This window comes from Amblyomma maculatum, unplaced genomic scaffold (assembly GCF_055883805.1).
Source record: "Amblyomma maculatum isolate TAMU_Amacu unplaced genomic scaffold, ASM5588380v1 scaffold_13, whole genome shotgun sequence".
Classification (NCBI taxonomy): domain Eukaryota; kingdom Metazoa; phylum Arthropoda; class Arachnida; order Ixodida; family Ixodidae; genus Amblyomma; species Amblyomma maculatum.
This window is the reverse complement of record NW_028146738.1, coordinates 26527398-26553754: the sequence shown is the minus strand read 5'-3', so window position 1 is coordinate 26553754 and position 26357 is coordinate 26527398. Positions and strand designations below refer to the sequence as shown.

Sequence of the window (26357 nt, the reverse complement as noted above, 5' to 3'; positions counted from 1 at the left end):
TGTCACACAAGAACACTCCTACCAAACACTCCAAGAAGACGTGCTCGACGGTTTCGGGCTTCTTGCATAAAAAAAGCAATGGACACCCCAGGGAACGAAAAGTTCCTTTTCCTCCATCCGAGTTTTATTCTCTAAGGTTCCAGTCTACAGCCTGAGGAAAAATGACTTTGCACCTGGAGCTACAGGCATTCTCTTCACGCGTTTTAATACATCTCTTCCGGGATTAGCATTGTATCCGGTGCGATAAAGAGACACAGAGGAAACATATTTTGCAAGGTCCTTATATAGCCTTTTGCGCTGTTAAAAAATGATAGGCCGCCACGACCTCCTTGAGAAAACCAGCAACACCTGCTTTTAAATATTTGGTAGACGCAACATATTCGGGCAAATATTTGGTTAAGCATGATCTGTAGAATAGTGCATAGAAAAGGGTTATTTACATCTCGAAAAAAAAAAAAACAGAAACGATTGACAACCTGCCTCAGGTATAAATGCGATAATCCAAGGCCTCCATTACCAACATTACGGAAGAGGTTTGTACGACTTGCCCCTCCCATACCGACCCCCACACAAATACAGCAGACATGCGGAGTAACTTTTTCACATTCGCTCTCGTGCAGTGCAGAACGCTTAGCACATTGCCACAATTTACTAAGAAAAAACACATTGCACATTGCATCGAGAAAACGGAAACCAGCCGCAACCTTTCACCATCTCTGTCCTTTCATGCATTTCCGTTACTTGATTCTGCAAGTAGGGCGCACTGTCTCTGTAAAATTGTAAAGGAGCGGCAAGGTACTTTGCGGGGGTAGCCATTGCATGTTGACAAAAGTATCAGGGGCCTCTGGTCAAGGACTATGCCAGAGCCCTACGCACTTGGCCCAATTGACAGCACTGCCGCTGGCTGCACAGAACCGCTTTACAATGCCGACAGTTTTTAAAATACTCTCATAATCAGCACAGAAAACAGCAACATCGTCGGAATAAGGAAGGAGTCTCACCTCTGCCTGCTGTAGTTTAAATCCTTTGACATAACCAGTCCCAATTATACACAGGCAAAGGGGTTTTATGTATAAATCAAAGAGTAAAGGCAAGAGGGGGCAACCTTGGAGCACAGATCGCCGGGCATCGATGCTCGCTCCCATCGACTTATTGATCATTAGCCGCATCGTGCAACCGCTGTACGCCATTGTGACGCACTCTGTGATAACTGTTCTATCATTTACGTGTCGCAACATGGCAAAGAAAATTTCGTGTGGCACTCGATCGAAAGCTTTCTCCAAATCTAGGTGAAGCATTGCAACGCTCATGTGTAGAGCGCCGCAGCAATCCAGTACGCATCTCACTGCCACAGTCCCGAGACGAAGGAAGCGCTTTTGGCAACGCATCCCGTTTGTGTTCTTCGGCAAGGGTTGTCGGCTAGCTGGCTTGAATGTTCTAATGCCATGAAATGCTATGCGCAGAAAAGATGAAACGAAGGGAAACGACAGGACGGGCGCATACTAACAACTAGTTTATTAAGAAGTTGATACTTCTAAATATGGGAGATGTAAGAGCATGCGCGGTGGATGCACTCACAACACGCCTCGTAAAAGTCGCACACTATTATACCCTCGAAGACAGATTTCGACAAGGCAGATTCGCTTTTGTAGAAGTCGATATACGTTTCGATGACGCAATTGTGTGCGGTCTTTATCAAATACGATTCCATTATTTCACGCGCCACAGTGTTGCTGCCCAGGCAAATAATCTTGATCTCATTCAGTCGCGGCCAGCATTTGATTTTCGGCAATGTTCGGTAAAATTCGTGTTATACTCCCATATTCTCCTGTATGTTCTTGCTCCCCTGTACGATCATTAACGCAGCATCCTGTTTGGCGGATGTAGGTCTTTCCACACGTGAGTGGAATTTCATAAACAAACCATTTCGCACATATAACATTTGGTTTGCCATGTTTTTTGACGCATTTGCTCGGCTTGGTTCCCTCCTTTGCTGTGGGAGAGCGGAGTGTGAAGAATGGCGACAACGAGTCGGGCACGGGAGCTGCTGCTTTGAACCACCGAGGCAAGAACTCGGAGTTATCCCGGCTGAAAGAGGTGGAGCGGTCGAGAACAGAAATCCATAACTACAGCACAAACGACAGGACAGAGATGAAGGAGGGACACCACACATTGATGTGTGGTGTCCAACTCGGAGTGTCGAAAACTCCAACTCGGCCAACAACTGCTTTTGTCAAGAACAGAGGCGGCGAGATGCGACTTGAAGCAGCCATCACGAAAGAGCAGGAAAGGAACGCGGTGTTGTTCGGCCGGTCATTGACAGCGGTCAACGAGCGGACCATCGGAAACAACAAGGCTAATGTGGCTCCACACGGGACGGTACCCTCTAGGCGGAGGCGCGGGCCTTCCCTTTTAGTAGCTGAGCGGGACACAAGGGTTGTTTCCGTCTAATTTTCTCTCTAATCTTGCCGATGGCGCGCATCGGCCCTTTTGACGAAGGTGTACGCGCAGAGCATGAGCCGCCGGCAGACACTGATCGATTCTTATACCGCCATCTACACCGCCAGAACGGTTTTCTCTTCGCCACCAAGCCTGAACCCTTTTGGGAGGGCGTGTCACTAGGAGTGAGAGTGGGTGCAAGTGCGTGATAGTGCAGTGATCAAGACACTTCCTCGACTACGGGCCCGCCCTTCACCTTGGGTGCCTAGGGAAGTGTGTTCTCTGAGTGTGTTCCAGCATCAGGGCTCTCGGCTCTTGTTCTCGGTTCTGATTCTTGTTCTCGTTCTGGTTCCTTCCTCATACATCTAAGATGTAAATAAACCCAGTCTTCCTAATTCAACTCTGTACAGCCTTATCTCGTCAGCACTTCTCTCCTGGGTGGAACGGGCGTTGTCTTGGACAAAGAATCGTCAAGCTCGGCACCCGCACCTTATATCTAACAAGTGTGTGCCCAACTTCACAGGTGCTGAAAGCACCATACGCACTCTATACCTGATGGCTACTCTCTTCAAGTTGTGTGCCACATTATTCATGTAGGGTACCATTGCTGGCTTCGTACCTTCCTTTGGGGCCATTTTGCGTGCTTTTTCTTTTATTTTTTGCAGGAGGGTTTCATTTACCGCCACCAGGATCGTGTAGGGGTAGACCGCATTGCCCAATGTTACAGTTGTACCAAGAAACTCTCATCAATTCTTAGCGGGCACGACCTCATGAGCACAGACTCAGGGCACATTGCCGGAACACCTCTTTTGACTGTAATCGAGCGTGTTGAGCTATACGGCATAAGGTCCTTCGGAGCTCGGGGCTGATATAGCCAACACAGATGCTTCTCCGAAAGAAGCATTTTTATGCCCAAAAAATGAGACTTTTGCTGCTTGGTACCTCATGCGTAAAGGTTAGATCTCTACCATGAAGTCTAAAAGCATCTAAAATCTCATCCGTCAAATCGTGATTGTCGTGTTCCTTTAAAATAATTAAAACTTCGTCTTCATACCTAAACACTTTTAAAACCTTGGTGCCGTCAAAGACATTTGTTAGGGTACGGTCAATATAAGGCACAATAATGTTCCACAGGACAGGGGCAACACACGATAATATACAAATAATGCGACGTTGAAATTATTATCAAATTTTATGAACGTGCTATTGAGATAAAATTCAAGTAGGGTCATAAAATGTTCTACAGTCACCCCTGTTGCGTTTTGAAATGATTCCTCGCCGTACTGGTCTGCACATGATCTAACAGACGTAAGCAGTTCAGCATGAGATACAGAGTAAAAGAGGTCCTAGACACCGACAGAAAACATAAACCCAACACTTTAGTTTTGCACCAAATAGCCAGTTACATCTTGTGAATTTTTAGCAGCAAACGGGTCAAACACATCTAAACTATGTAAATGTTTCTGAAGAAACAAAGTGACCTGGTTTTGCCAAGTGCCATTCTCGCTCACAACCGTCCCAAAGGGTAAATTCGCTTTATAGGACTTTGCCAAGAAAAATGCCGGCGACGAGTTTCCTGTGAGCGCTTTGATTGGGAGGGATTGAAATGTAATAAAGAATTGAGTGACTAACTCTCTCCCAGCTAGAACACGAAATAAAAACCGCAATAGCTTTGTGCATTTTTGCACATTATCTCGTGACATAAAAACTATTTGCAATACCAACTAAATCTTTGAGATAAACAAATTTCGAGAAAAAGCGACTCTGCCATGATGCAGTCTTTTTGTTCAAACTACCAATTTTTACTTCCCAGTATTCGTTATTTTCCTTGTACTAACCCCCCCCCCCTGTAGTGGGACTCCCAAATATTTAGCTAGTGCCGCCATCCAATGCATATTTGTAAAATAGGCGGGAGTCAAGTCCCAGTTGCAGTTCCAGATGCCAACCCTATTTTCCCAATTAATCTGAAAGCCCGCCAGTTTGCAAACTTTTTCGGCTATTTGAACCGCCTCAAGGACGCTAGTTCTGTCCTTGCAAAATACAGCGATATCATCCGCGTAAGCTGTAACACTTTAATTTCTGATAACTATATTTTGAAGCCATGAATTCTTTCAGGGCGCTTCAGAGCAATACAAAAGTGCTCAAGGTACAAGGCAAGCAACAGTGGGGAGAGTAGGCAGCCTTACCTCACTGATGATTAGACAGCAATCAGTCTACTAAGTGTCCTGTTGATTACAATGCACGTTATACAGTCTCCATAAGCCATATTCGCACCTTGATTAATCACGTTACCGATATGGATGTGCTCTAGTACCTCAAATATCATTTCATGCGAGACCTTATCAAAGATCTTCGCCAGGTCGAGCTGCAGCATAGCAACTCAGCCTGCAAACGCGTCACAGCATTCTGAAACACTCCTCGCACTGTGAGTATTAGTTGTGATCGTGCGACCTTTGATATCGCATGTTTATTGAGGCTCCACAAGGCTTTTAATTACCTTTTGAACTCTCTTTGCCAAAATGTGCATTAAAATTTTATAATCAGTGTTTGCTAAGGTAATTGGCCTGTACGACTCAACCGATGTTAGCTTTTCTGTCTCTCTTGTTTTAGGTATTAGTACCATGGCACATGTTCGGAACGATGGGGGCAATCTATTTTCCTCATATGCTTTTGCGTGGACACACTTGTAAAAGCTTGGTCCTAAGCCCTAGGGACTGGGTGACTTGCTTAGAGCTAATTTCTCTATCGCCCTCACAATTTCTTCCGTGCTTACAGGACCTTCTAGGCTGGATTTCGGTCCATCATATAACTTCGGTATGCCAGCAAGGAACAGTTGTTGAAACACTGTTTGCACTAGTTTTGTACCACCAAAAAGATGGCAATAGCTCTCGACGAATGATCTTGTAATCGCAGCGCTCTTAGAAGTAACTTCATTTTGATGTGATATTTGTTAGGTATCCTTGGCTGCATATCCTGTTTCATCGCCCAACGCTCGTTTATTGGGGCTTTCCCCAAGCCAGAATCTTTCTGCCAGCGCTAATCACTGCTGCAGTGCTGCTTTATATTTTTCTACATCATGCAGTTCTGATTCGCTCTTAACCCTCTCATGTATACGGGCCTCATATGAGGACACATATTTATCTAGCTATAATTTTTTTTTCATTTTCTGGGAGCGTATCCCTAGTCGCATGGAGTCTTCAGCTGAGGACATGTCAAGGTTCCTACCATGTTTCGCAGCTGACACTAGCCTTTGATGTTTTTTAATATGCCAGGTTTTTATGGGGAGTAGGCTTGTTTGAGGCCATCGAATGTTCTTAAGATGCAAAAAATAATTCACCGGCAAGCAGTGGCTCTGTCCAAGTAGAAAAAATATATGCGCAAAGTACAACTCTTATCTAATCTCAGCCAGTTTTTTGTCGTTTTTTTTTTCTTGGCTATGACCTGTATACATGAAAGGAAACATGTGTCCTCCAATGGGTACATTATGCATGACAATCGTAGCCCCATTTATAGAGCCACCTAACAAAAGCTCATATGCAGAATTCCAAGCCTGAGCTCAAAGTGCCTGTATTTTCCCACGCTTTCTTTATGCGCGGTGCGGGCTGTCTAGGCGAACAGTGCAGCTACGGCCTCCACCTCCCGTGTTTATGCAAGCACTCATTGGCTGCAATCTCTATGAGCCCACATGTTGTTTCAAAACATCACACATATCAACCCAGAATTGCGGTTGCAGGGGATGCGCCACTTTGTGCAGATGAAGTACCATGGCCTGTCATTTGACTCCTCCGAGCTATGCCTAGCTCGCTCGTCGGACACCGGAGACTCCACACGCCCTGGCACGCATGGTTAAAGGACCGCATCTCTACCGTTCCACATGCGCCCTTTCTTTTCGGATTGCTGACGGTGCACATTTGCACGCCTCCGGCGGGCCGTTTTGTCAGCTTGGCTGGTGAAGCTTTTGCTTAAAAAGTTAATAGTAATCAATAAGAAGGCGCGTTTTTTTTTTTTTTTTTTTTGCCTTTCACATGGTGTCTTCAACCGCTAAAGCTGGCTCAGGCGCCGCAAGCAGGAAGCGCGATGTGAAGTAAGTTTGAAAGAACCGGCCGGAGTTTTCATGTTTGGGTTTATTTGCGGCGAGTCTTTCTGGCCAAGTCCTTGGCTGACCAATTAATATTGGAAGGCGCGTTTAGAACAAATGAGCCGGTCTACTCAGTTTCTTTTTTTTTTTTTTTTTAATTGAAGCCTGTTTTGTGAACGCAGTCCTGCTGAGTGCCACGACCCGGTGTGCGTCTTGCAATACATTTTCTTTTATTCAAATGAAAAGAGGCTTTTCAACGCCAGAGTGCAACGCCAGTCGCATTTCTCACGTCTCATTTGAGGCGGTGTCTGTCGTTCAGAGCAACGGTGCCGTGCTAAGAGCCTTCTCTTAGCATGGCATAATCAAAGCGTAATCAAAGTCATTTGCGAAAAATATTCGCTGCACAGTCGAAGTCGGAAATTCCCACTTCCATGTTTGCACTCGCCACTTTGGTCCAGTAACTATGGAGTATGGCTGAATGTCGAGTGATTCAATCCTCCGTAGGGCAGTCGCAGGCAATGGAAGATAGATTTAAGCGCACCCACTTGCTGTGCGATGTCAAATACTCTGCCTAAGAACCTCAGGTGGTCGAAATAGTCAGAAGTCATTCATTATGGTGTCTCTCGTAGTCTGGGCGAAGCTTACCGTACGCACCTTCGGGGTATACTCACGTGGACTGAACGCCTCTGAACACTTCACACGCTTCCTAGGCCTCACACGCGTTCCACGTCTTCTGCTCTCCCATTTCTGTTTGTGGTTTCACCTCACCGGACACTGTTGCTCAGAACCTCCTTGCTTGTCTTTGCATTGCCAGACCTGTTTTGAAGGCCTCGTTTATGCGTGGAATGATACGTCGAAATCTAAGCCCCCTAATTGCGTCTTGTTAGAAGACTTGAGCTAACGTTCCTGCGATCGCCCTCTCAAGATTTGACTTCTGGCAGATATTGCTTTGGTTCTTGCAGAGATTGTGACCATATGGATTTGATAAAGGGGGTAGGTGTTTTCGTTTCTACAGTGTGTAAAAACTATCCCAGGATGTTCAAAGAACTGTGCTTTAATATTTCTCCAACGATCAAGCATCAGCCGCGTTAACACTGGCTGCGTATACGCAGCCAATATATTGCAAAATAGTTTCACCCTTAATGTACAAGAGGCCGTTGTGTCCACGGAGACGTTATTAATTTTAGAGTGTTCGATCTACGGCATTCGTTCGTGACTTCCGCGCGTTATTCCTGCATCTAGTACCTCAGGCGTTCCACAGATGGCGCCACGTGCTTGTGAGCCGCATGTTGCATCTCGCGCTGCGCAGCAAACATCGCCGCCTTCGTTGTGCCCACGCATGAGAGTACTATGCTGTCGCCGCAGCCGTCTAATAAAGTGCAGTAAACATTGCTGTCTTCATCAAGTTCCAACTGCAAAATCCTCTCGAACTGTGCATTGAACATCGTCGTCTTCATATAGTTCCATCTGCACCGCTCCGTCATTTAACCTACGAAAATACGCCATACTCATACTCATACATTTGCAGGCGGGCATCAAGCAATCTGCTGGATATTGTGCCTTAGTGTATATATCTCTCTCTATTTTCTTTACCTACCCTGTCCTTTCTCCCTGTCGCTCACGTCTTTGACTTCCTCTACTGCTTCCTCACTATCACTTCATTGGCGCCGCCCTAGTTAAGGTGCTTCAGATATCAGATAGAAGATACCGTGGCTGGCAAACATCTTTCCCTCCTTTCTGATATATAATAATAAAGAACCACATACTACTTTGCCGAGAAGCTTACCAAGCGCGGAACCGAACCAAGATAGATGCGGTAGCAGCTACTGCGGCTGCGGCCGATGGCTAACGCTCGTGAAACTTGGTTCAAGGATAGTTGAACCTGTACATAATTTTTTATTAAGAAACCGTTTACTCCATCGGCATTGGTCTCTGTTCGGTGTTGTAGTGGTGTATTTGAAGCGTTCGCGAGAAGCGACCGCACCACTGGCGCATTAGCAGCCAAACCTCATGCATTGGCTGCGCACTGCATCCGGTCGTGAGCCGATTCATGCGATGAGTGAAGGCAGTTATTGTCGATGTGGGTACTTCAGGGATATAAAAAGTCGATTGTACCATAACTAATATCATTGTTAAACAGTTGGCGTGAGCCGTCGGCTGGGCGGAAGCGGAAGCTACGTCACGCTGACGCTTTCGCTCCTGCCAGCCGTCCTAGCAGGGACTTTGTTTAGAAATTAAAGGACTGTCCTTTACGCGTTGCCACTGGCGCCGCTCTCGTCGCCTGCCGCAAGTCGGTCTTGCAGCGTCACCGATGAGCAGCTCGAATTTGTACATGCCGACGGTGAGCCTCCTAAGCCCGATGCTAGGGCCTCCTCCGCCTGATCCATAGCACTGCGAAACGACAGCTGCTGAGAAATCCCCAACCTCTGGGTTTTGGTTAGTGTTTTTAGAGTGCAGCTCTTTGGCGCCCGTTCCTGCGTTTCGCGTCGTCGTCGCCGTTGTAGGCCTACTGTTTGGGCAGGTTTTGCGAGACGGCTGTCTCGGTGTGAATCACCCCGAACGGTCCCTAGACCACGACCCGAGCAATAGGCAAGCATACGCTGTTCACCTCAACCACCTGTCGTATCTAGGCACATTCACCCACGAATTCTCCAGTTCTAACGTATTCAGAATGGATGACGTACATCGGAGCAGCGGAGTCATGGAGAACATTGCATGGTTGGCCATTTACGGTTAGCTCCCTAAGATACGGTTGCAACAATCGCAAATTGTTCTTGTTATCCAATCCAGCAACGAGAAGACCACTTTTGGATTACGGCAGCTGGCTGCTACGTGCCCAGGCTGCTGGGCTAAAGCCGACGCAGACGACCGACTTCTTAGATTCAAAAACCTCTGCTTTCCTTTCGAGCTGCTTACTGCACCTTTTTGCAGTGCAGCTGGGATAGTAAACGATGAGTTTCCTATCCCAGCTGGACGTGCTTTCTGCGATTCCCGACACGCCACGAACTCGTCGGCTAATTCTGCCGCGCATTCTAAGGTCTTTTAGCCGGGCCTGTCCTGCACCCACCGGCGCATTTCATCCCCCAGGCTACCGTAAAACTGTTCAAGGCAGATTACCTCAATAACCCTATCGAGACTGTCATAGGCCTCCTCACCTTTCAGCCATTCTACCAGATCTGCTTTCAGTTTACACGAAAAGTCCTGAGACGTCTCGCCTTGCTTCTGTGCTGCCTCTCGAATGCCGCGCCGGAAAGCATCAGCTGATAGCCGGTATTTTTTAAAGAGAGCTACTTTAACTTTATCGTACCTTTCAACGTCCTCTTTCGACAATATGGCAATGGCTTCAGCCGCTTCACAGGGAAGTAAGTTTATTATTTTCTCGGTTCAGATGTCCCTCTGAATTCTCTCCTTCTCGGAAATCCTCTCAAAATTTACAAGGAACAGTCCAGTGTCCTCGTTTGTCGGTAGGGCTGTAGGAGATCTTTCATCTTTATTGTTGGGCTCGTCGAAATGACCTGGTCGCTGCTAGAATTCTTTCCGGCGCGCGTTGCCTCGGCGATTTGAAAATCCAACTGCCTGAGTGTAAGTTTCCTCTCCTCTGCTTTCTCAACTCTGATGGCCTCCTCTTTAGCCTCCTTGGACTTCTCGTCTCTGAAATTTCATTGTCGTCCGTCCCACACTCCTGAATAGCCTCAACAAGCCGCGGCTTTCTGCGGCCTTCCCCCACCTCAATTCCCAGCTCTTCGTAAAGCAAAACCAATTCTTGTTTCTTTAACTTGCTCAGGTCCATGGCTACTTTTGAACGTGGACTTCCGTAAAACTGCTGCTTCAAAAGCACAAAATGAAATCTACTGGTTTTGATAAAATCCCTGATTTATCAACCGTGGCAGATTCCCAAAAGAAGTTTCCCCAGCTCTCCATTTCCGATGCCAGGATCAAACGTGGACGATTCCACCGCAGCCAACCAGTTGGTGAAGTCGGGTTCAGGGGTACAGCTTCATCGCAGCGGGGTCAGGAGGTGACGAGACATCGCAGCCAAATACATCCAGGGAGGAGTGGCGAAAAGGAGCGTTTATATACATTTTCTACATAGTAACGAATGTATACAAGTCTTGATAGGAAGACGGATCTTCTGCTGGATACAATTCCGCAGCTTAATTACTGTATGTTGTCCCCAGCTAGGGAACTGGGAACATAATAGTTTATTTCGGACAGTCCAATCGGGGAGACATTGGCGAGCATTCGAGGTGCCGCCCACTGCCAACGGTGGTACTTGAACCTGCTCGCACAACTTCATGTGGTGAGGGTGAACTTCCTTGGTGGCGAGGGCGATCTTGAGCTGACGGTGGAATTGCAGCACCAAGTTGAGAAAATCCGGGATTCCGAGAAGTCAACCCCTGATAAGGGTTTCCACGGCACTTAATTGTCGGAATTTCGCGGCACTCCAGTTCGGCGAAAAGCTGCGTGCTTTTGCTCTCGCCAACAAATCGTGACCACCCTTGCGAGCGTCAGGCAGGTAATTATACATAAATGGGTCGTTTCCCGGGCCTTCCGACCCGGCGAGGTGATTGACCTACGCAGCACGTGGCGACGATGTTGCCGGAGCAGGTGGTGACCATGCTGCCGGAGCACGTATAGTGGCGGTGTTGCCAAAGCACGTGGGGGCGATGGCTGCTGTTCGCCGGACTGGCTTGGTTCCTGTCGTCGGCAGCTGGAGCCTTGGCTGTTACCCCCGATCATAACAGGATGCGGGATCGAATCTCGGCCGTGGAGGCTGCTTTTTTATGGAGGCGAAAAGCAAGGCGCCCGTGCACTGTGCGATGTCAGTGCACGTTAAAGAACCCTAGGGGATCGAAACTTCCGGGACCGTCCATTACGGCGTCTCTCATAGCCTGAGTCGCTGTGGGACGTTGAACCCCGTTAACGGACATGTGTGGCGTAAGAAAACACCATGGAATATAAGAGAGCATTGTGACACGACCAGGCGTGTCTTGTCTAAAGGAAACGAAGGCATCCACGTGACGTCACACGACATGTACATACCTAACATTTTAGCTTCACGCTTTTTAGAGTATGGCTTGAGAAGGTCCAACACAATGGCGTGAAAGGGAGAAACTTGATTATCAGCATACAACACAAATGTTATCTCAACAAGCCGTTATATAGTGTGATTATAAAATGAGTAACTATTACTCCTTCCTCTTGCAAATGATACAATGAACCGTATAGGAAAGCAGAAAACATAAAATTCGCCTCAGTTTTTTTTTAAGACAACCTTTATAGAGCGTTATCAATAGCCAGTTATCCGCAACGGTTTAGTTATTTCGGAAATGAACGATTGCAAGATTATCGACAGCAATTGTAATTGCATTGCTAGTAGTGTCGATAGCCTTTATACATTATCGATTATATAAAAAGCTATTCACACCATCGATAGTAAATTTAGTGATAGTTCCTCACTAGGGGATCCCCTACCTTGGGATTTCTTTGACTGGCGGCTTGATTTGTGACGCTGACGTCTTGCGAAATGAAATAGAAAATATATAATGAAACCACAGAGAAAATCATTCCACCATGTTAGATTAAACTGCGTAATCGCTGTAAGAATATGAGGATCGAAGGTACGGTGAGTTGGACTTGTTGGTTCACGATCGTCTTGGTAACGGCGTTGTCTTTTTGTCCTGTCTCTGTGCTTCTATCAACGTCAGCTATGAGAAGTTTCACAGCGAGAATAAAAGCGAACATTTTTATCAGTGCAGAATTAATTTTCTTTTTTTGTTAGGAGAAGGGGGGGGGGGGGGGGCATCTTGCCGGGTAAAGTTACAATTCTATGCATAGTGGCTTCTTTTTTTACTCTTCGTTAATAGCTGATCTGACACTGAGCGCGGCCCTTTCTCGCTGGGACCTGCCTGTCGGCGTGACAGGCTATAAGCTTTGAGAGAACTGAATTAGAACGGTCGTAATATTATACACTGGCCAAAGCCGAAGAAAGCGTATATTCATCTGGCGGTGAGTTGAGCGCCTCTTTTTTATAATTGCATTGACTCGTAGAACCTTGCTGCTACTGTGGCAAACTAAAGTTGACTCTGACGTAGCCAAAGTTCTGAGTACGAGAGGCCCACTGCCTTAGGCGCCATAACCTTTCGCACGTGTGTTGAAATTAGTGGAAAAGGAAATTATGGGAAGACGCCTACGCTTTAAATATTTACGAATTCTGGTGTTTATGTCTGAAATATAAGATTAATTTTCTCTCTTCTTTTGCTGCTCAAAAATGACATTATTAGTCCTGAAATGATTATTATTTAACTAGTAAACCGGAAATTTTGTCGCGGGTATCACGATAGTATCCAGGGCTGATGCCCGAGTTTTGATGGCGTGGAATAAACTTTTTTGCTTAAAGCCTATGTTTAAAGGATATCTTTCATGCGCCATACACACCCAAGGTAATAAACGGAAACTGAACAGTTGTCGCCGTAGCTCAATGGTAGAGACCGGACTCGAAATTCTGAGGCTGTGAGTTCGGACAGCAACGGCAGCACATACCCGTTTTTTCTTCTAAATTCAGTTATTTTCACGATTTATTATTACTTCACATTCATCAACAGCCCCCCCCCCCCTTCCTTCCCCCCCACACACACAAACAAAATTCCTATGATGATTTACTTTGTGTCAGTGGATGTCGTCGGCTTTCTAATGTATGTCATTACGAAGCTCCTTATTTCCTCTGAATTTGCTTGATCCTACAACGAAACAACATTATTCATTCTGTTACGTGAAACTGGTAGACTTAGGCAAACATTGTTTGCTGGACAATATAAAATGTGATAACAAGACCACCAAGTTGCGATTGTTAACGGCGTTGAACATTGTAATGATACCAACGGGACAGTTGTTTCGTGTTCGCCGGCTCTGTCGCTGTAATACCACGTGACTAGAAGACAAAAGTATAACAGCTGCTTCGCCAGCGGTTTCTCCAGTTTCGCCACGCCTTAGGTGCGAGCCGGACCGAGCGTCAACTCGTCGGCCGCGTCCAGTCATTCAGCAGTCGTGATCGCTTGTATAGCTAGGTTTAGAAGAGGTAAACCTCACCAGTATTTTTGTTTTCAGAGGTGCATAAGCTGGGCCACACTACTCAAAATGGGAGTGAAAATTTAAATATGTAATCCATCAGCACTCATCTTCATCAAAGTTCCTTGAGTGAAAAGGATCTTTTCTTGCGTTATACTGGCGTCGTACTTCCTAGGCCAGTAGTGTCTGGCAACAGTTCCAGTTTTTTCTTACGAGCGCCTAGATAGCACTCTGAGAAAGTATCGAAGCAACATGGTTTAAAATGTCCAAATTTTATTTCGTTTCTTTCTCACACGACGCTACATATGATTTTTATTGTGGGAATCGTCTTTGCACACTAGATGCAGTATGTCCTCTCTTATTAGCTTCTGCGGGTCCTTAGCACGAAGAGAGAAAGGAAAAACAATAGCATCCTCATGACCTTCTTGGTGAGGGGTTGCTAAAGCGCTTAAAGTAGGATAGGTTGGGTGCTTATTTCGCCCGTACAACAATTTGTTGTGCGCTCGCAAACTACGCTCAAGAAGTAACATGCTGCTAAGACTGACGTCAGCAGCTGCACAGACTGGCCCAATACGCGTCCCTTTAGGCAACTGTAGCAGTGCGCCACTATATTACATCTCTATGGAATGACGAATAAACGCCTCATGACGAATTAAGCAGTGACACCATCCATAACTTTATTCCCTTGCGTTGCTACCACGTCATTACTGGGTATTATGGTTTCGAACCAAATTAAGACGCTTTTGCTCGGGGGGCGCAGTGGCCATGTCCAGAGGCGCATTTGAGACCCCGCTGAAGAAGATTCGTCAAGGCGAACGCGCTTTTCGGACTAAAAAATCGGTTCTCTTCACTTGTGAGATCGGTCAGTAAACGTGCCATCAGTCTCAAGCTCTTTGGGGTGAGAGAGGCAATCTCTGAGGCTGTAGTAATGTTGCTTACAACTGACTGAACTTTCGATATCCGCACAGTTTGGCACACAAATATCACAAAGTGGGCTCAGTGAATCTAATCTGTCGGTCGCTTGCTTACATGTTACACTTGTGCTGTGAAGCAACTCTTATTATGCTCTTGCACTGAAATGCTTTCGAACAAATTTTACTTGTGTTCTATTCCTTGTAATTTATCTAATCAGATGTTACGCGCGCAAAGGATGCCATAAACGAAAAACGAACCCAACATCACGAAAACATTATGTTGTCAATGCGTTTTTATAGCTACTTTGCTGTTAAAAAATGTGAAAAGGCGATGTGTGCTTGCAAAGTTTATTCCGTTCGAGTACCACGCAGATACCATGGATGCCATGGTGCAGTGGTAATTACTGATTATACCTTCCACAATCCTTGTTCAGGCTTTTCATTAAGTGCCTACACCTGGTGTTTATTTTTTCAGGTAATCAAGGGAAATTGCAGTAAAAAGAGTTTTACGCTACCTTCATGTTATGGTGAGCGTAAACCCAGGCAGCGCGCTTCCGAGAAAGTAGATGGTTCGATTGGATGACATCAGAGGTGGGAGGATGAGCATGCCTCAAACTGAAGCAAGCGTTTTTTGTTCCAGTGCTAATGTTCCGATGCATTAACTGTCACGTTCTATGCTCAAGATAACGGAGAAAAAAGTCGCGTGTCATCGTTAGCAGTCATATTGACAATTAAGGAAAAGGAAACAGCAATACAATATGGGAAATGTGATGTCTCAAAAGGCACGCGCACAAATTGTATTCTACTCTATCCTGTGGCCCACACTTATACAAAGCTTTCGTTGCCAAGCAGCGTCAGGGTCGTTTTTGTGTCTGATGTGGAGTCGTCGTCTTCTTGGTTCACTTCGTCGGAGGTGCCGGTCTGTAAAAGAGAAGGGTGGCACATGTACTCGGCACGATCATACGGGGGCTGCAGCCGCGCTTACCTTTTCATATCGAGGTAGCAGCCCCAGTTTCCTCCAGAGAGACAGGAAAATATCGCTAGTCAGCTGCTCATGATTCTTTTTTAATTCTCGTCCACCTAAGGGTTGGAAAAAAGAAAATATGCGTAAGCTGAAAGCCTCGTAACTCGGGACAAGCAGCTCATTACTACAGGAATAGAGGTGCGACGCAAGTAGGAGACAAACTAAAAAGGCTGGGTACCGAAGAACAGCGCCAGGCTTGTACTCTGCATGGATGGATAAGGGGAAGTTGAGGGAAAGTGCTCACCATGCCGCTGCAGGTTTAAGTATGGTAGAAGCGATTTATACAGTTTATCCGATACCGCAATCCAATTAGGTACGAGAATCGACAGCAGAAAACAAATAAATAAAATTTATTCTCCGGCTAATGACGCTCATTTTTTCTTAGCTGATCATTTGTTAACAATCTCCTACGCCATTCCCCAGCTACAAAGTTGGTCATTCATATCTCAGCCTTTAAAAGATGCTGGTCTGCTCGCCATACTGTTATGTTGTTGGATTTCCCGACTATAAAAATGCAACCGTAGCTGTCTCCATCACGGGTATGTGTTTACAGTGACATATATTATGGTGAGGCTACCCCCCAAAAAACATAAAATAACGTGCCTCTGCCCGTGTCACTAGGTATAACGGGATAATGAAAATATCTAAAAGTGTCCTGGGAAGTTCTCGTTAATAATAAGAACGATATCGCCAAAGTTTGCGGCAATCGAAGGTTTGCGCCAGTCGAGATACGTCGTCTTCCACTTGCTGAATGCTAGTATAGTACGCCAGTGGCCATTACCTCCCCCACAAAAGCACAGTCCCGGTGTGTTCTAGACGGACGAAGCAGAACGTGAATGATACGGCTTGAGGCGTGTCACATGCACAATGTCAGAGTCTAGGGGTACAGAAGACTTTGCGTTCAGAGGTGCGATTTCGTATGTGACGTCGGTGACTCGGCACAAGATACGGTAAGGGTCTGTGTTGCGTGGGAGGTTTTCACACAAGCCCACTCGGCGGGATGGGAGCCAAAGCAGAACGGGAGAGCCGGTAGCGTAGTGCACATCACGGTGGTGACTGTTGTAACGGTATTCCTGGGAGTCTTGGGAGGCAAAGGGCCTGTCGCGAGCAATACGGCGGGTGTCATTTCCGCGGAAGATGGCATAACGACCGTAAGTACTGGTGGCTGCGTCAGTAGTGAGTAGTGATGTATCGAAGGGGAGTAATAAGTGTCGGCCAAAGAGCAGATAAAAGGGAGAGTAGCCAGCGGTATCAAGCTGAGAACAGTTGTAGGGGAATGTTACAAACTGTAGATTAATGTCCCAATCCCGGTGGGCGTCATAAGGCATACATTGGCAAGTCTGTGAGCGTACTGTTGAGGCGTTCTGGTAGGCCGTTGGTCTGAAGATGATAGGTGGTGGTGGATTTGTGGCGGACGGTGCAAAGACGAAGAAGTTCATCAACTACTTTCGAGAGGGAACAGCGACCACGATCTGTGAGTAGTTCACGAGGGGCATAATGATGGAGTTTCACGTCATGGAGAAGGAAATAAGAAACGTCTGTAGCGCAGCTGATCTGGATGGCGCGGGCAGGAGCGATCGCGCTAGGCTCGCTGCGATTCAATAAATCATCTCACAGTCATCGGCTATCTTCACTATGTACTGTGTTCATCAGCGTGTCGCCCCGTGACATTTTGGTTGGAGGTGCTGGGTACGTCATCATCACTCGTCATACTGGCACTGGGCTTTGGCGCCCTGTGTCTGCTTACGCCGTCGGCAGCGGGTTCTATGGAGATCATCGCCTGCCTGTTCTCCAGCCTGCCGGACCAGACGTGACCTTGCAGTTCCTCCGCCGCTTCCCCCGCCGCTTCCCCCGCCTCGACCACAAGACACGATGAAGGAGAGACCAAATGATCCCACCGACCCGAGACGCTACCCACACGACCACAAGGCACTACGAGGGACCCGACTGACCTGATGACCCCACTGCCGCGACGCTGACCTGAAGACCCCACCGACCCAAGACGACACCACATATGAGGAAATCCCCCTCCGCCCATGCTGTGCGATGCGTGTCTGGTCTTCGGCTATCAGATCTTGGCGAAGTGTGGCCTGAAAGCGTGCTGGACCAGGATTCATCGGGAAATAATCATGGTGGTGACGATGATGATGACCTCAGTCAAAATGGCACATACCCACGGCGGGGGATTGGCCAAGGTACAATGCATATTCTAAATATATATGGTCAAGAACTGGTGTATTCAGATAAACATGGGTGTTTAACTAGAATTTGGAAAAATAAAAGGAAAAGAAAAAGCACTGAAGTCTCTCCTAGCATAGGAATCCGCCTGATGAAATTATGTAATCATGACTGGAATCGCATAATGGTTTTAAGGCATATCCTGTGACGCTTGCCCCGAAGGAGAGAAGGAATGGTTGGTTAGAGGAAGGCATAAACATGGCGGCAAGCCGTCTTCTTCTTCCTTCTTCTTGTTATCTATCCAGCCATGCCCATTGTCTTCTTCTTCTTCATAACATGGATCTCATCGACAGCGACAAACTTCCTCGTCCACGATCGGCACAATCACTAGGTTGCCCCGGTAATGTTACGGACAAGGAATAATTGGGCAGTGGCGCGGGCAGTAGCGATCGCTCTATGCCCGCCGCGATTCATTAAATCATCTCACAGTCATCAGCCATCTTCTCTCTTTTCTCCTATATTCATCGGTTTGCCGCCCCGTAACAATACTCAGGTAGCCGTGAAGATCCTTTCTCCCAGCAAAAAAATAAAAAGTGTTTTTTTTTTCTTTTTTTTTCAATCTGCTGTCCTGATGTTTCGTCTGAATCTGCCCAATTTTCTTTTGTTAAGCCGTATCGTCGCGTTTAAAAATGTGTTAGCGTTTTAACATCAGTAGTTTTTTCTTGCAACGACCGTTCTCCACTTTTGTGGATAACAATTATTTTCATACAAAAGCTGCACACGAGTCGCACTAGCCGCATGTATGGTACGGAGTTCAAGTTTCCACTTTAACTGTACGCATGAGTAGAGCTGTCTTTAATCATTTGAAAAGATCTTGCTAAGGAAGAAAAGTCCTCACGTGCACAATTCTGTCTTTGGCGACAAAGAGTCTTGTTTCAACCTTAATATGGAATTGCTACAGGAGTAAGTGCACGATGACAAGGGTTGGTAGGCTCGAGTTCTGGCGTCGAAAAAAAGTCATGAACTGACTTGCGCAGAACTGAAACTTGTTTTGTCACTGCTCTCATTCAAATCGGCACGATATTGAAATGCCAGTTACGCCCAAGATACCTGCGCCTTTTCTCTTTATTTTCAAATACACTTGGTGCAATTTGCGACAGATTAGCACTCCGCTATGTAACAAGGACGCGAGAAGAACACACGCAAGACAATGAAGGAGCTGTTCCTTCTCTTTTCCTTGTTCCATAGCGGTGTGTTATTCTGAGGCAAAAAACAATCAAACTAGCCCATATCAAGGTCTTTAATGATTATGGTGTAAGCCATGCCTCTGCTGGTGCGCTTGGCGCATCATCGGTCGGATCAGCAGTGCTGTTTCTTAGGCGACTGCTCGGTCTTGCGTGGCAGGGGAAAGGGGAGGTGCCCTCTGCGAGGAGGCGGCGTACTAATTGGCGGCGCGGATTTTATATGAGCCTCTGTGAATAGGAGAGGAGCGGCTGTAGGTGTCACCGAGGTATTTAAATGCATCGACTGAGCCCTTGAACGAAGCAGTTTTGACAGGCGTGCCTCCCTACGGATGCTTACGGTTTTGCGGACTGCACCGCGACATTGCTGGGAAAGCTAGTCTTCGTAGAAAGCATGCAGGAAAGACCGCGAACCCTCCACCTGTGGTAAAGGCTTAACTGCATGCATCCGTCAAGCAGCCGTACCGGGCCCTTTTACCATTTTAGACTTTTCGATCGCTAATCTCTATCAGGTCTCACTGATTGGTAGGTTCAGCCTGTAAGCTTTGTCTGCGATTTTTTGCTTATGAGCCGCTCATCCCAGAGGTAAACTGTCGATGTCGTGGTTTTCATTCGTAAAATAGTGACATATTGGGCTTTCCTGGCAAGGTAGGTATGGTAGCATATAAGTTTATCCACTAGTTGCAGGTAATTCCGGCAAATAGCTCCAGCCGAGTGCGGCTGCACCAAACGTGGTCATTTTCAGGGAGGCTGTCTAATGACTGCTTTTCATTGAGGCGTTCTATAGGAGCTTCACTAAACGCCTGACACGCTCTGACTTCATCGGTCGCGAGTAGCGTTTCCACGATCATTCTCGTCACACTAGATTTTGCTTAGCCTGCTTTCGCTTCAGTTATTTCAAAGAAGGACAAACGTGGTGCGAGAAAGGAAGGTTTTTTTTTTATATGAAACTGAAAACCCTTAGGTGACTACGATCTGCCGAAGGCCGTCCGGGTTCGCGATCCTCTACAATCAAACGTAGAAGCCGGGACTCTTTCTTTCAAAGACGTCAGGCACGGACTGCACGTATTTTAAAAATGTCAGAATTGAAATCTTGACTGAAAAGTTTCCGGAGGTCTTACCCTTATTGCAACGTTAGAATGCTGCTGACAAAAATAGTTTCCACACTAATAATGCAGATGAGAAAAATAGTTTCCGCACTAAACTGCAGATGATGACTTGCGGCAAATTTGTTTGCTGTTCAGTTCTGTGGCAACAATCTCCGAAAGAAGAGGTGGCACGGATGTGTGTAATTTGAAAGGATACTTTCTGTTCCTCTCGTAACGCGCCTTAAGAATCAATTGCTTCCTCGTACAAGACCCTTTGTTCATTTTGCGTTCTCACAACAGTGCAGGCATACCCGGGGTAAAGGGCAGGGAACGACGGACGCCTTTAATTCACGAAGGGTTTCAGGCCCATTATCGTCACTGAGAGCACAACATTCGTGCTTGCTAGATTCTGTGAACGCAGAATTCGGCACTGAATACAACGCGGCATTGCGCTTAGAGTCATACATGGTTGTTTCTCATACGCTGTTCGATTTTGTATGGGTGCAGTACTCACCTGTGAGCAAGCTGACGATTAGGCCGATCACGATGGTTAGCACGGCTGAAGACAGGACGCACCAGTTTGACGAGAAACGGTACAGCGGGAACACATCGTCGTCACTGAAACGTATCACACAAATTTATGTAGGTGCGTTTTACCCTTCCGGTACTAAACAGTCGTGAGAATTTATTGATTTGAGTTTGTCGTATGATGGTCTTGATTGCATATGTGCCATCAAAAACACAACACAGCAAAATAACTATGTCTTTGGTGTGATCTTTTAGCTTAATTATCAGCGTACGGGAAATTTGGTTTGAATATATAAAAATTAATGAAGGCATACTAAACGATAAATTAGTTGATACTGTTGAATTAGTGGCGGTTTTGCATTTATTGTGCTACCTTTCGCACAGTTTACAAAACATTGTTTAGAAAATATCAACAACGACTGATCAGTTTCCGTACGCTTTTAATAGGAGAAAATGCCGGCCAAAAATGCTTTTCGGGCAGGAAGGCACAACATGTCTGCTCAAATTAACTACATCCATGCAAAAATATTTAGAAGTATTCACTTTCTCCCTCTGTCACTCTCTCTAACTTTGCACATGTCTGCAAACCACGTTTTACATCCGATTTCTTCTCTTCGAAAGTATGACTCCGAACAACAACAAATTTTCTTCTCGGGGAACTCTTCTATTTGCCTCCTTTTAAAAACTGTCTGCGCACTGTGTTTAAGTCTGTGATAACCTGAGACCAATTTATTCTGCTGCAACCCCGGCATTTTATCTAGCCTAAGATTGCCACATTTTTGCAATATTGGCAATCAATGTACAGTAGAACGTCTGATACTTAAGCCTCCATTCGGCTATATCCGAAGAGCCTTCTCACAAGTGACAGTTTATTTTATTTCTCGCATTTAGTATGGATTTCTCTATGTTAGCTTCTGGGGTATTCGCTTCTTACAACAATTTTTGTTATTGTTGAGTTCGACCATTTGCGGCGTTCATCATAGAGCTTACAGCCGCCTCTGTGTTTCTGCGTTCTCCTTTATTTATGTTCTCAATTCAGTCGTTAAACTAAAGCAATACGTCTTTAATTCCTTCCTGCGGTTTCAACCTCTTCATGAAACTTTGTTACCGTTTTCTCATGGCGTTTTAACGCTGGTCCCTAGGCCTATAGTGTCATGAATTTTTGCGGGGGAATTCAATGTGTTTTACTTCTTGGGACGTAACATGTGAAATTAACGAATTAAAATGAGAGATGTTGCATTCGGACGAATGCTTGGACACTCATCTTGGCGAAGGCTGAAGCGCAAATCAGTCATGGCTGATGGTTCACTAAAGCCAAGCTTTTCTGCAAATCCGTTTTATTTGCGAGAGAACTGTGAAATATTGTAAAACAATATTATTGAAATATTGAAAGCCCTGTCATTTTGGTGCTCCAGGCTTCACCAAAATGAGTAAAATCCATCAACTAGCCCAAGAAACAGCCTTGCTCAATGTTTGGAATTCCGCTTTTTCCAGATGCGCGAATCTTCTGGTCTCCTCCTTTGTTTTAACTTATATAGAAGATTCTGCTGACGATGCCTGCACTCGTGCACTGCATCGATGAGACATTTGTCTCACATGAAGCATATACCCCACAGATATTCCTTTAGCTTGGGAGGCATTCAGAAGTTCATCGGTGTAGGTCTAGGTTGCCAGGTGGTGGGAGCAAGACAGGAGCCTCCACACTTCTGTGACGACATTCGGATACTAGTGTGCAGGGTTGCCAGGTTTGGCTACTTTCGGGACCTATTTTCTCCAAAAAATTGAACTTGGTTACTTGGCAACTTTTTTTTGGCCACTGAAGGAATATATATATCAGAACCAAATAAAAGACCACATGTTTCGCCGAAGGTTCGACGACACTTTTGCTTCATCACACCAGAATGAGGTTTTTGCATACTATTATTCTATTGTGTCAACCCTGCTTTCCAAAATTTATTTGTAATCATGTCCTAAACTTATCAAAATTGTTTTTGCTCCTGTGTTCACTTAATGTTCACTGGATTTGTTACCAAGGCAAGGCTTCGAAATTTTACCCTCTGCTACACCATGCTGCTATGTAGCATTTTACAACCAGCACTAAGACGTGTCCCACCGCTATTCACACAAATGCAGTACGCTATTGAAGTAAGAAGGTGGAGCGCATGACAGCCCGAGAGGCCATATGTGTGACGTTAGTAGATTCAACCCGGCTTTGCAATTTTCAGGCTATGTAGTTTATTTTGAGCCTTTTAGTGGTGCACTGGAACCCTTTATTATTGCAAAAAGTTTTGAAACACGAAAATGAAGGCTTTTCGTACACTATATTAATGAATAGCTTCAGGCTGATAAATGCCTCTGTACACATTGAAGAGCAAGCGATATGGGCTGAAATATTTTGGCCAGTGCACTACTTTCTATTCTTTTATATCTATGAATTGCACCTCGTTAAAATCCTGTTTTTCAACAAAAATAAGCAACAAAACCCACGAAGAAAAAACGACCAAGAAATTCCTCATCCAATCAAGCCCTTGTTTGGTGGGCAATGCATAAATGTCATACAAAAGGGTACGCCACCAATGCCACATTCTGTATGGCAATCAAAATTCGTATGGCTATGACTCAGGAACACCGTGTTTCTCTTCTAGCGGCTAGCGAACAAACTCTTCTCGTTACACATATGCTTTTTACCTCCGTTTGAAAAATGTCTCGTGCATTTCCACGCTCTTGTCCAGGGGTCTTCATAATGTTTGTTCGGCTATTGATGCCCTTCTACTCTCAAGTTGCCGCCACCACTTCCCTGTATTCTAAAGGAATTAAAATTTGTCGTAGCATTGCTGCTTTTGATGACGCCTTTGTGGCGCCTTGGCGCGATTTGTGGCTACTTTTTGCACCTTGGCTGCGAGTTGGCTACTTTTGAGATTTTTGTGGTTCTTTTCTGAGCTTTGGACCTAGCAACCCTGCTAGTGTGCCGGTTGTGGAAGTGTATAGCAGCTGGTGGAGAATATATGAAAAAGGGATGCTCGCATATGGGAAAGAAGGCAATCCAATACTTTCAGTTTAATCGAAGGTCTTTTAGTATTGTAGCTTAATGAAAAGTCTGGAGCCCAACTAAATGAAAACTCTTCATGCCACATATGGAGCGTTATTACAACGAACAGTACCTTTAACAATGAAGTGTCAATCTATGTTTCATGTTATTAGTAGATTAAAAGCCATGCTTGGTGCTTTAACAGATCGGATATGCATCTAGAGGACATGGTGAGCTGGATTTTGACACCGTTTGTTCAAAAGTTTTATTACAACTGTCCGTTTAACTATGAGGAGAAAGTTCAGCAAATAATACAAAAGTCAAAACTGAAATGAAAAACAAAAGACCCGAAATGCCACTGCGCACAAGAACGCCTGTAACGCCCCTGCAGGACCACCCCTAGGAGTATTAAAACTGAACAATTAAAATAAATAATTGATTATAATCAAACGACAGCAGTCTGTATTTGTCCTCGTTATTACAAGTCAACATGGTCATTTTAAAAATGAGCTAATTGGACACAGATTTTGCCACTTTCACGTAAAACGTTAGCGTTATGGACTATTACTTTGGCATGTAAATTAACTTCCACATAGTACTGTTTCACACAGCATAATCGAATGAATTGCGCGGCTCTATCCTCGTGCATTTTTGTTGTGCTTTATGTGCCTAAATTTCCCTGAGTAACACCAACGTAACTTGAGAAGGAACGAAAACATAACTTTCGGGAATTTTCATATTTGATTTCGTGGAAAGCAAATCTCTTTGGACATTAACAAAATATATGTTTTTAAGGGTGGTCTTCGTGAATCAAGTTTGGTTTACAGACTGGAGCAGGATAACCTCCCACAAATGCAGTAAATATTTCAGAGTAGTTAACAAATTCCGTTTCACATTTGCAATTCCTAGCCGGAACTTTTCAAGGTTCGCTGCGCTCTAGAAAACAAGGCTTACCTATAGGCAGTGAATAGTGCTGGCGTGTGCATCGTCATAGAGGTGGAGTTAGCTGGGCAAAAGTCTGTGGTGACTGGCATTAATGGAGCCCGAATTCCGTAATAGATCTTCCCGAACATCTGCCAGAACTGAAGTGCGGTCGTGAGGAGCGTTCCCGCAACTACGCCCTGCAAGGGGAGTTGTGTGGCAAAGACGACCCGGTGTGAGTAGCTATTACGAGGCAGCTGAAAGAAATACTACTTCTTAGGCAATTTAATTTAGGATTCTTCATTACTTTGCTGTTTGCCCATGGAAACAAGAAGGCCAAAAGGAACATTCCCACAAACGGGCCGGAGGCGCCGTTATGCATTATGACGACGACCTGCCAAAGAAAGAGAGGGCTTAGTATAATAACCGATGGGGCTCCCATGTCCAGCTTTTCTAGACATTCATATTATTTGTGAGGAAACTATGGAATATTGTAAAACAATATTATGAAAATATTGAGAGCAATACACAGAGAAATTTCATCAAAGCTTTTCGTTCACTGGAATCGAATGGTTAGGGCTTCTTTAAAAAAAGTCGGGATCCTTTTTATAATGATAGCAAAAACGTGTATAACAAATAAACTAAGATTATCCCAGAGGCGAGATCTGCGCATATATTTATTGTTGTAATGGGATTGATTTTGTGTTACTGAAAAAAAGAACTGCATTATTGAACAATTTATTTTTGAGAAATGCGTTTGTACAACATTCTTAGGTATGCTAGTGCCTAAAATGACAATCCAGTTAGCTTACCCGAACTGCTGATCCTAAGTGAGGTACAATCAATGAGTAAACAGTCATGAGAATTCCGAATAGGAACGCTGGTTGATGTAAAACAAAAAAGTAATATATAAGTACTTGGCAACAACTTCAATAGTACACAAGAAGCAGACAGTAAAGCATTATTTAGATAACTAAAAAGGAACTGCTTAACGCGGGATTGTATACAAGTTGGCATTTTTCTTGCAGGCTCTAGCATAAAATTAGGTATCTCAAGCCTTTTCATAACCCCCTTACCACGTAATAGTTTCCTTGGAACGCAACTTCTGGAGCTGAATTAATTTTAAAATGCCGTTCATGTTCGCGCAGAAGCCGAAAAAAAAAAGCACTCCTAAATGAAATCTTTTCACACTAGTAAGTAGATGGTCACATCGAGTGATTTGAACCAAAAAACCTGTACCTCAATAATAGCTGCAGTTATTTCACAGGATCAGTTTTGAAGTCACTAATATGGTGCTGATTTAGCAGGAGTCCCTGTTTGTGTATGGGATTCGGATAAAGAACATTAAATCGAATGGTAATGTAATTTTTTATAATAAGCTGCAGTATATTTGTCTTTTCCGCAATAATCACAGCCCTCTCAAATTTGTGTGATTGTTCAAGCTTACTATGACGTACGTTAAATTGTAACATAAGAAGAACATTTTTTGTTTATCGTTAATTATATCAATGGCAGAACAGGGGCATTGCTGCAGATATCCTCACACTTTTCTAAGTTTGTCGCTAAATAGGCAAATTACCATAAACTGCACAACTGCCTCCGTGTTCGCTGTTGCTTTTCTTGGTAAAAGTTATTTACTAGAACAGCTGCACGACTCGTTGAGCAGTCGAACTTGGGGTGAGTGCAGTTAAATTTACCTCCTCTTTAGTTTCAGCTATGCCTCAGGCGTCTGTTATAGAACCACACTTTTCTTTTCCGCCAGACTGCGACCGGCATGGAATTAAGTAACTAGTATAGTTTACGTGTAATATAGTACATATAGTGCACAAATAAAGAAGGCGCCCTTCGTA

General features: G+C 45.1%; 2 protein-coding genes across 2 annotated transcripts in view; one reads left to right on the top strand and one right to left on the bottom strand.

Moving 5' to 3' along the window:
* Positions 1 to 26357, top strand: part of LOC146172407 (zinc finger CCHC domain-containing protein 24-like) — a 224113-nt gene that overhangs the window by 100056 nt on the left and 97700 nt on the right. The window lies entirely within an intron of this gene.
* Positions 13862 to 26357, bottom strand: part of LOC146172408 (sodium-coupled monocarboxylate transporter 2-like) — a 99014-nt gene continuing 86518 nt past the window's right edge. The window contains exons 10-15 of the mRNA XM_084586060.1: positions 25320 to 25387; positions 24815 to 24901; positions 24541 to 24707; positions 20545 to 20648; positions 15485 to 15579; positions 13862 to 15420 (exon numbers count right to left, since the gene is read on the bottom strand). Coding sequence (XP_084442186.1) covers positions 15325 to 15420; positions 15485 to 15579; positions 20545 to 20648; positions 24541 to 24707; positions 24815 to 24901; positions 25320 to 25387 — 617 coding nt within the window. The 3' untranslated portion in view covers positions 13862 to 15324. The remainder of the gene's footprint in view (positions 15421 to 15484; positions 15580 to 20544; positions 20649 to 24540; positions 24708 to 24814; positions 24902 to 25319; positions 25388 to 26357) is intronic.